Genomic DNA, 10855 nt, shown 5'->3' with positions numbered 1-10855 from the left:
TTACACACTGACTGGAAGAAACCAGGCAATTACCGAAACAATGGAGTTAAAATAGGGACAATAGGAAAACTGGTGCCTTTTTAAAGGACTTAAAAGCGGAGGTACCCTGCCAAATGGAAGCTATGGGGAAAGCAAGCCCAGCTGGTGAGTCCTCCCAGTCACCGGGCTTCTGTAATTGCGGATGCGTGTTACACCTTTACTGACTTTCTCGAGCAAGAGCGTAATGCTGCTCCACAGCCCACGCTGCCCAGCACACACCTTGCCCGCTGCGCTGGTGAGCAATAAAAGTACGTGAAGGAGATTTATAGGCATGTGTCCAAAATACACCGTATCTTCAGTTTTAATCTCTTTTAAATGACATGCTCCCACACGAGGTAAAATTAGAGCCATATTCAAGCTTTTGTTAAGAGAAGGTGCTGTGCCTACGTTAGAGCAAATTTGGTGTGTCCCCCCGGGTTACGTGTCCCTCTCTGCGCTGCGCTCCTGCACCCCAGCCAGATGGGCGATGCAGCAGCCTCTTGCAGGAATACATCTCGATAGAGGAGGATGTCGCGCGGTACGGGGTGACCAGGCTGTCACTGAATGCAACTCCGTCACGGTATTTAAATCACATTAAAGCTTTCTTTTATTACATATCCCCTTGTGATTTTGCCTGGCTACATTCTAATTAGCAGCCTTGCTGCAGCACACGCGGGTTCCACTGCTCGCTACTCCTCCCATTTTATGGGAAATGACTTATTCTGCACAATCCTAATGAAAATACTGCCGTGAGAGAACTCTCTCCTTTTTATCTTGCATTTACCATTCTATTGCATAAGCCGTTTTTTGTGTGGAAGAGACACAACAAAATATTCAGGTTTACACGAATTTTAAGAAACAGCAGACATACCTGTTATGGCTCCCCAAAGTAGTCGAGTCACTTTTGCTATTTTCTTATGTCATACCTGATCTTGAAGTATCAATCTGTTTTTCCATGTCAGGTGTCAGCTGCACCTGTTTTTCAAAGATACTACATTTTGCATTTCTTAATTCCCCACCTATTAACTTCTCAAATAGAGTTTTTAAAGGAGATGCATTTCACTAACTTCTGATGACTTATGCCAGTGTTTTCTGAGCACTTTTATAGCAGTAGGCACAATTCCTCTCTCCTACCCAATTAGTTCCCAGTGCTAATCGGGTCAGAGACTACATCTGGTTCAGTTTTCAGTAACTACTCAATTTTTAGTTTGGTCCCAAACCTGTCAGAGCTTTCTCTCCGTGCACAGTAACAACAGCAACAGAACAGAATTGCCAGCTTTGGTCAAATTCCCCAGAGACAGAAAGCTGAAATAAAGCACCTAAATTCAAAATCAGGCCTGACTGCTCGAGGGTGGGGAGCTCTCACCGGCCATCCGGGGGTCTCTCCGAGACCAGGACACTAGCTAAGTGCCTGCCACCAGATAGCCAGGATTGACATTTTCAGTTTGCTAAGGTAGGGAAGACGTCTGAAATCTGGAAGATGACGGCAAGGTGAACACACGCTGCTTCAAAAGAGGAAAAAAAATAAAAGGTCTATCCACTATGAACCTGGCTGCCGCAGTAGCAGGTATCATACACATCTAGACTGTAGATACTCTTGTACAACACACCGGCTGCTTGCAGCTTCTAAGGTAACACGAAGAAAGCGTAGTCTGGACCATCACACCGCTTCCACAGCCCGGCACCCCAGGCGCGGTGCAGCGGGAGTGATTGGGAAGCAGGGCTTCCCTCCCTCCTCCCCACCCTTACGTGCCAGCTGCTGCCGATCGCAGGAAATTACAGAAACCTGCAGGTTGCTGATTTTGTTTGCTGCTGGCAGTAGCGGGGGGCTGCTCACGTGCTCTTGGCACATCTCTACATCTAAATCTGAAATCACAGTTTAATTTCCTAAGAATTTCATGCTAATTCATCGTTTACTAGTAAAAGGGCTGAGATTCTTATCTCCAATATGTTTTTACCGGTTTTTAACAGATACTGTTTGGCTTTGCTCAAAGAAGCTAACCAGCTGCTCGTTCACAAAAACCATTCAAGCAAATGCTCCATTTTCTAAATACTTGTACAGTTTCAGAAAGGCTGTCATGAAAAAAAAAAAAAAGAAACCCCCCCCCCCCAACAACCCAGCAACCCACCTTTATGCAGACAAAAGGTGGTACAAGATGTTCAGTTTCCCAGATTTACGGGCTCACGCTACGTGAAGTAATTCATGAGGCAAGAGTTCAGCTCCCAACAGCGGAGTCAACTCCAGAGTCCTGGGTTGGTACTAATCGTATAACTTGGGATTTTTGTTCTGTGTAAGTCACTCTAAAATCTAAACATCTCCTCCTCCCCCCACCACTTAGGTACAGAGAGCTACTGTCTCTGTATCAAATAAATCAGAAATCGAGCCATTAGCCATGCTCTTAAGAATACTAAGCAGTACTCTGTCTGTGCTCGCAGTGATATCACTTATAGGACTTTCCCAAAAAAGCTTCATCACTGGTAGCCAGCAGTAAAACAAAGAACTGGAGAGACAAAAAATGAGGAAGAAAAAGCAAATGTGGATATAAGCAAAAACTGAGGAAATGGAAAACAAACCAAGCTAGGAATGAAGATAATGAAAACAGTCAGGTTAGCAGCCCAGTGAGACGCAGCTAAGTACCGTCCCCAGATGGGAACCTGGGCCTGAGGGCAAAGAAACGAGTTTGGGATCCTGGAAGAACACTCACATTCTGGGTCAGGGTCTTTAGTCATTTATTAGCAGTCACGATCAGCTGCAGTCAGAGAACGCTGGGCTTAGTAGCGGAGGTTATTTGAATGAGAAGAGAATGTTATAAAATGATGGAGGCCAAATAGTAAAGAGGAGAGATTTTGTTGGAGGCAGTGAATGGTAATCCCCACGGGAACAGAACCCAGAAAATTCAGATTTCAGTACCAAATCTGTGATTCAGGCCATATGTGGGAAGCAGCTCACGCTCCTTCATCACAGGAGCAAGTGTCTATGGATTTATACGCAGCACTTAAAAAGCATCAGTAAACATACTCCAGATGGCCAAGGGAATGGGTACAGTTGATTTCAACACAAGAAATTGGATTTAAAGCCTCTTTTCCCTGTCATTGCCTATTTCTTTAACAGTTTGGGGTTAGAACTTACTCCTTGGCTGTTCAGCTAAGGGTAGTATTTGCCCTAACCTCCTCTGTGCCAGGAACCCAAACGCACCCCTGAAGATTTGGAGGCACAGCAAATGCAGCCATCAGCTGGATTTCAGGGACCACAAAACTAGTGTCAACCTCAGGCTTACACCGTCTTCCCATTTGCAGTTTCTGGTTCAACCTATGGGGTTTTGTTTTTAAAAGATTTTTTTCCCCTGCATCTTTATCCAAATAAGACTATTTTCTTCTACTTTTCAGGGAAGAGCCAGATGAAAGAATTATTTCTTGTCAGCAAGACTCATACCCGGGTGACACACAATGCCTTATTTGGTTAAAACCCAGGTCAATGGTGTTAGCTTGCATTCTGCTTTATCAGCCACTTCTGTCCTGAACCCGTTTCAAAGAGCCCAATGGGATTCAGAGCTTCAGCATTTGCTGCTACGGCAGCAAGGATGGATTTGGATGAGTTTCACAGCCAGCTACAAACAGGATTCACAGCTGCTGCTGGCTTAAAGATAAATAATCAAATGTTTAAACACGTGGAGTTTCCAAAGAAGAAACTTTTATGCTGAATTTGATCAATTTCTACATTTTTGTTCTTCTAGTGTGAATGGTTGTGGCATGGCACTGAATCCTTTCATGCTGCAGCAGCAGGCTGCGGGGACGTGCAGAGCACACGGGGACACACCAGTTACGGGCTGCGGGGACGTGCAGAGCGCACGGGGACACACCAGTTACGGGCTGCGGGGACGTGCAGAGCGCACGGGGACACACCACTCACACCCACTGGGGTTTTCAGGGAACTCTGGGCCCAGGTATGTGTGGAAGCAACTGCGCATCTCGTGCTGCAGGGAAAAACAGCTTCAAACTGGGACAGAAGGCATCAGTGGAACTAGACTGGGAAGCTCCCAGTTTGAGTGACGCACGCTGTGCAGCTCACCTCCGAACCACGTGAAGAACACCAAGAAGCCTGCAGTGTTAAAAAGGAACATTTTATTGCAAGAGATTACAGACTTGGCACTACGGCCAAATGTTTCCATTACATCAAAATTGCTACCCATGTACCAGGCAACAGCACCTACAAAGCACGGTGGATTGAAATATCTGAAATCATAATGCAGTCAGCTTTTTTAAATAAGTACCACCCTAAAAAGATTTTTTTAAAAAAACAAAGTCAAAACTATATAAACAATTTTTTTTTTTATGAAAGCATCCAGGCCATTAACTACTGTGATAAAAAGTGGAAAAGTCTGTTAACCATAGTGCTCAACTAAACAGCCTTTGCTCACAGCCCTTACCATTTAGTTAAAAACAAATACTTGTTATTTGCTGTTAATCTTTCCAGATTTGTTCAGCCAACATTTATCTTCTGTATGTTTTCAGAATCAGGTAGAAGATTTAACGAATAACCCCTTTAAAGCACTACTGACATGCAGGATAACCTAGATGCACAACTGGCCCAGAAAAAGCATTGGTGTTAAAATAGCTTTGCAAAACCAGATCTCCGCGTCTCAGTTCCGTGACGCTGACCTTTCGAAACTCTGGATGGATGCACTTCTCTGAGCCCCAATTCACGACTCCCAATCCTCCTGTGATCCACTTACCTCAATGACCTTGGTGATTTCCCTGAGCGTGGCTGACAAGGTAGGACTTTGAGCAGGCACATAGCTCAGACACAAAAGTCTGGCCCAGGACAGACCCCCAGCTGTTACATCCCCACCTCTGGCGCGGCAGGCGCTGGCTCGCCCTCCCCAACGGCTAGCGCTGGCTATTGCTGCCCTCTGCTTCCCTGCCACGGAGAAGCAGCTCCTTTCCTGACACCTGGGTAAGGTGAGCCCTGAGGAAGCACAAGTTGGATTTGCGGGCAGAGCTGGACCGCCTCTGCTGGTGGGTGCAGTCCACCTAACAAAACTCACACCATCCATGTAAGCAGCATATGGCAAAAAGGAGTAAGTGCCCAGGGATCTTGGTGAGCCAACATTTGTTACCCACTTGCCACCATCTCCCATTTTCCACACATTCAGCCAGAACACACTACCATTTGGCAGTGGCTACCACACGTCCTTTACAATCGCCTTTCAAAGGTCCTGCAGAAACCTCTCTTCAAGGAATTCAAAACAGAGTTTTAATTTTTTTAAGATGATTTGGAAATATCACTGGGACTAGGTGATATAGGCAATCATCTTACAAAATGTGGGGGTGGTAGTCTACAATTTCCCGGGCTTCTCTCAGCATTCTGAAAAGTCCTTTGTAATTTTCTAGAGGCTGCTACTTAAGAGACCTTCACCAGAAACTAGGGTAACTCCAGAAACACACAAGATTGTGATAAGGAACTAAAATGAACCAAACCAATATCACTATGCCACTGCAGCCTCTAGCCTGAAACAATCTAGCCAAAGCGAACAGACTAACACTCGTGTTTACATGTGCAATTCTGGAAGTCCAGCTCTTCAGCACAGACTGCCACAGAGCCTCTCAAGCCACACATCTCAAAACACAAGATTCACATAATAAAGCGACTGATTTAATTAACTCTCTTCTACCAGATTATTTAGAATCTCTATAACTCTGGAAAGGGAGATGTATATCTCCTTGCAGGTAGTGACCGAAGATCTGTATTTCCAAACAGAAGCCAAGAAAACAAACAGCCCCACTTGAGGACCAGAGGCTAAAAAAATCTTACGGGTACTCTGTAATTATTTAAAAAAAATAAAATTATTCAGTCCGTATCAACCATATATGCAATTAATTTAATAATCAGAAGAATTCTAGAACTTCTGTATATATTTCAAACTGTGTAGTCACAGATCTGATGTAAGCAGGGGACACGGCTCCAGCGCACCCACTCAGAAAGCCTGCAACTCAAACACCTGCTCCGCATCAAAAGAATCTCATTTTGGAAACTCATCAGGCCTAGAGCTCCCTGCTCTTCAGACACAACCTTGCATTTTAGTGTTACACAAAGCAGCTCACTATTGGGGTTCAATGAATTAAATAGAATTAAGTAGGGGTTTTTTTTTTTATTATGAACCTAATAGAGTTTTTTGCTACTGCTAAATTCTGCACAGTATGGCTTCACCTTACAAGCATTCTTAACAATACTAGATTAATATCATTTGCACTTAATCGATTTTTTCATCTGTTAAACAGCCACAAAATATGGTGCTCTCACAAGCACCTTTTTTGGTGAGAAGGGTAAACAAGCACTCTATTAAAGCATTATAAACATTCAAGGTGATTTGATCACTTCCCTCTATTCCGTTTCAACACATTGCTGTAAATCTTCCATTTTCACAGCCGACAAAAAAATCCCACAATCATCCACAAATTCAGAAATTTGTTAGTCTGCATATACATAATTTGTCTGCGATACACTTCAGCATCCCAGTTATCTTTCCTAAAAATCTCTAAAGTATTTTTTTCTTCCAGCCTTTAAATGTACTGATGTAGATTTTCCAGTTTAAAAAAAAAAAAAAAGGGAATAAATTTTGACCAAAAAAGCTAAAGTTATCTGTAGCAACTTGTACAGTAAAACAGCTGATAGCACTAATTTAAGGATAGCCTTGATCGAGCTAGGATGGCCTTGTCTCAGGACTCCGTCCTGCACAGCTGTGTACTTTTTGCCCATGTATTTTACCAGAACATTAACAAGCCTCACGTGTTACCTCTGAACTGCGCACATACAGGAAGACAGACATTTATTCATATTTTCCACCAATCAAATGTAATGCATCGCATCTCTGAACAAGTCAGTTTATTGCAAGTAAATGTACTTTTACTTAAGATCATGAGAAGATTCTAATCTCAAGCAAGACAAATCAATTCCACAAACTTAATTCACACAATGCAAATAAATGCTTCACATTATAGACATTTAGATTTTCTTTAAACCTTTTTATTTAGAGATTTTTCTGGTAAGGAGATATACCATAGGAAAGCAATTTCACTGGCAGTGAGGTATGTATATACTCTACCAAAATACTCCTCTTGTTTTAACTGCTTTTAACTTTATTTACATATAAAGAAAATATCAATGCATATCCTTGGCTTAACTACAGTATCTGTTACCCTATATGAGCAAAATGAAATGTTACTTGCATACAAAATTGATTTGTAGAGGAACCTGGTTTGATTTAAACAAAAATCATGTTCTGAAGACAGTTTAAATGAACAAACACAATTCATCATGACCAAGACACCTGCACCATATTTCCATCCTCACAGCACATTTATTTCGGTAATTCTGTAAGTAGGTCCTTAGCATGAGCATAGTGTTACAGTTTTCATACATATAATCACATCCAAAACAAGCTCTAAAATTTAAGTTGTAAACATTCTCTTCATATGTAGAAACATTTCAATCTGTGTTCGAATTTTCTAAAACGATCAATCTTTTAAACAGAATTATAAATGAAAAGTCTACTCTAACCGTGTAGTGAGCAATGCTTATTAGTACATTTCTACAGTGTTAAATAAAATAGTAGAGAGGCAAACTTCTGTAAGCAAGTCGGACTTTAAGTAAATCATCATAAAGAAACAAACTTGTTAACAAAAAGATGCTTTGTAATAAAGAAAGTTGGATTGAATCTACTATGATACAAAAACGTAAGGGTAAATACCATCTTTGTTGACAAGTAGGAGGTAGCATGGATGCACCACTTTATTGTCAGTGAGAAATGCAACTGAAGTAAAGAATATTTCCTTACCACAAATTTCCAGTATTATGTACATATTTCTCTTAGAAATTTGTTTAAACAAGTTTCCCTCCACTTTTTAGTACAAAAAGCCTCATGTGATTTAAAAAAAACACTTACACACCTAGATAGAATAGTACTAATTGCCCTATTTGAATGAAACAGTCTCTTGAACTATGAAGTACATGATATTTAATGCCCTAAGTTGAGTAAATTGTATTAGCAGTTCTTGGTATTATACAAAACACTACATACATACAAACAAAATATAATAATATCTTATTTTACTATGTAATTCTTTTTGGAATAAACAGAGCCTTGATTTGGGTAACACTGAAGAGAAGAACATGGTTTCTTTGTTTTATTAAAATCTGTCTTTGAAGTACCCATGTGCAACAATTTAAAAATGGCTGCCATACATGTAATGGTCTTGTATTGATAGTGAACACAGTAACTGACAAAAACATAATAAACCTTAAAAACACATCTTCCACCCTATATAAAATATAAAGACTACTTACTGTAACTGTTAAGTATTCAATCTTTTTGATGTTACTGTAATCCACTTCCTCTATTTTTGTCTTTAGCTTTTATAAACATAATTTAGTGTAGCAATTTATTTTAAAAAATGACAAAGTATTTCAAATTTACATCCAATTAAAATTTAAAATGTTGCCTTATTCTATGATGCTGCTTCCGCCATCAGTAAAGAAAATGAAGTTTCAGTAATTGAAGCAGGTTTTTTAAGTAGTGACGTGACTTCAACCATGCCAGCTCCAGTCCGTGGAAGATTTGCGTTGACAATGTGTCGCTGCAAGTGCTTTATCCAGTCTTCTTGAACAGACAAAGGTCCTCGAAAGACCAGACCACAAAACCTATGCAAATATTAAAATTATTCCATCAAGATATATCTAGCTCTACTGAAAAATTATAAAATAAAGACATTAAGTGGAAAGTCTTAATTTTCTTGAAGTTTGCTATTTTAGGATATGAATGATGATATTTTAGCTGAAAACCTTAGTAACTGAGTTCATTTATAGTAATTGTATCAACGAAAAAATGGCAGTTTATACAATTTACACTCTTAACATTTTTAACACTAGCAATAACAGTCTGCTGTTCTTACGTAAGGTTTCTTTTGAAGGACAGAATATTACTCAGACATGACCAATGAGATTTCAACTAAACAGCTGGCAACCTAATACCCAAGTATGACTGATTCAAGTCCTCTTGTTCAAATTAACTAAAATAGGCAACTGCTTCCCCCCCTTATTATTCAGTTTAATCACAAACACATTTACAGGATACAATCTTAAATCTTATGACTGAGATTAGCAAGCTCTTAAGAACGCGTTCTTTCAATTAAAATAACCCTATGTACCTGCATCTGAGTATGTAAACTTCATCAGCACTATGAGGTAATGGCAGCATTTTTTTCTTGCTTCCAGATCTTGACCTTGACTTCTTTTGCTTACAGTCTAAAGCTAAGAAGAGAGAAATTTCCATATGTGAAAGTGATACTTCAATGAGTGTTAACCAAACAGAGATATTTAGTAAGCATCCCCTATAGCAGTAGTGAAAAGACATCTACCTCCTTGTTATTCTACATTTAATTATAATGTAAATCCAAAACAATTACATTATGCTCTAAGAAATTTACTGGCAAAACACATGAAGCTATTTTTTTTAGATTAGCACAGTGCTTGCTCTTTAAAAGACTACATAATTGACATTCAGCATTAAAGTGTTGTTTTAATATCAGCAAGCACCTACTAACCTATTGCAGAATTATACAGAAGCAAAGCACCATTGGTAATTCCCATTCATGCATAAACCGCTGTCAAAATCTTGGAACTTGTTTTGTAGTTCAAGTACCATCGTAAGACCACTCATGTTCAACCAAGTTACAACTTCACAAAGTTGTAGCTTTCAGCTAATACAATCAAGAACTTCTACTTTGAATAAAACACCGGCCATTTGTTTTCAACATAAAGCAAAAGTTTGTTTATCTTAAGAATTTCAAGTGAAGCTTCCCCCTCACTCCTATCTGAATTCTAATGCATCCTACAAAAATTATGTATTAATCCTTGGCAGTGGGAGCTGGTATTAGGACACTCAACAGGGATGGCAAGGCCACTTTTTAAATTCAGCCTAAGCATTTGAAACTATGTATGAAAATAATGTGTGTGAACAGGAAACGCATAGCAAATGGATTCAGTTAGCATTGAGGTCTGTACCCCCCCATAAATAGATTTAACAGGAATCTGCAACAAAACCTGGAGATTCTAAGCAGCAGCCAAAGTTGGGGGATGAGGGGATTAAACTGAGTTAATATTGTTACGGTGAAAACAGCCGATAAAGCTCAAGAAAAAACAAGAAGTTTGGGACTGCTTGAACTGAGAAGTGTATCTAGCTACATTCTATTCCAAAACACAAGACACTGACACTAAAACTCCACAGAAACCTGAAAGACAGTAACAAGTGGCATTCTTGATACCAAAAAGGCATAATGCTATGCTACTGAAGCATCTTAACAGTAAATTAAATAAAACTGTTACACTTCTCTAAGTTTTGTCTCCTGTAATATAAAACAGAAGAATAAACCTCTTAGTATTCTGAAGCATAAGACATCATCTGGTGAGGTAAAACATGCTGATTTAAAGAACGCATAGTCTTGATTGCATCCTTCAGTTTTCTTACATCCTCCAAATCAGCACCTCTCAAGCTTTTACCCTGTAGCCAACCTTTTAACTTGTAGATACACCAGACATTTCCCAGTTCCATCCCCAGATTTAAAGATTCCTAGAGTATCTAGAAAAAATGGAATGAAATTTTGAGGTTTGAAGGTACCAGAGAACTAATCAAACAAGTAGAAAGCAGATACCAACCTAAAGAGACTTCCTTCAGACCCTGGGTCAAGCCATCATTAGGAAGATGAGGCTCAACAGCATTTTTTCCTGATAGTAACAATGAAAGCAGGCTGAATATAAAGGCAGTAATCCAAGGTTGGCGGG

At 40.0% G+C, this 10855-nt stretch overlaps 1 protein-coding gene across 19 annotated transcripts in view; it reads right to left on the bottom strand.

Annotated features, from left to right (window-relative positions):
• Nucleotides 1-4120: 4120 nt before the first annotated feature.
• Nucleotides 4121-10855, bottom strand: part of ZNF644 (zinc finger protein 644) — an 83946-nt gene continuing 77211 nt past the window's right edge. For all 19 annotated transcript variants that reach the window (XM_054833166.1, XM_054833168.1, XM_054833167.1 and 16 more), the window contains 2 exons: nt 9223-9325; nt 4121-8716 (listed from right to left, as the gene is read on the bottom strand). In XM_054833166.1, the coding sequence (XP_054689141.1) occupies nt 8524-8716; nt 9223-9325 (296 nt within the window). In that variant the 3' untranslated portion in view covers nt 4121-8523. The remainder of the gene's footprint in view (nt 8717-9222; nt 9326-10855) is intronic.

The sequence above is a fragment of the Grus americana genome, chromosome 8, assembly GCF_028858705.1.
Source record: "Grus americana isolate bGruAme1 chromosome 8, bGruAme1.mat, whole genome shotgun sequence".
Lineage (NCBI taxonomy): Eukaryota > Metazoa > Chordata > Aves > Gruiformes > Gruidae > Grus > Grus americana.
Note: the sequence above shows the minus strand (reverse complement) of the source record. Positions and strands in the feature narration are given on the sequence as shown.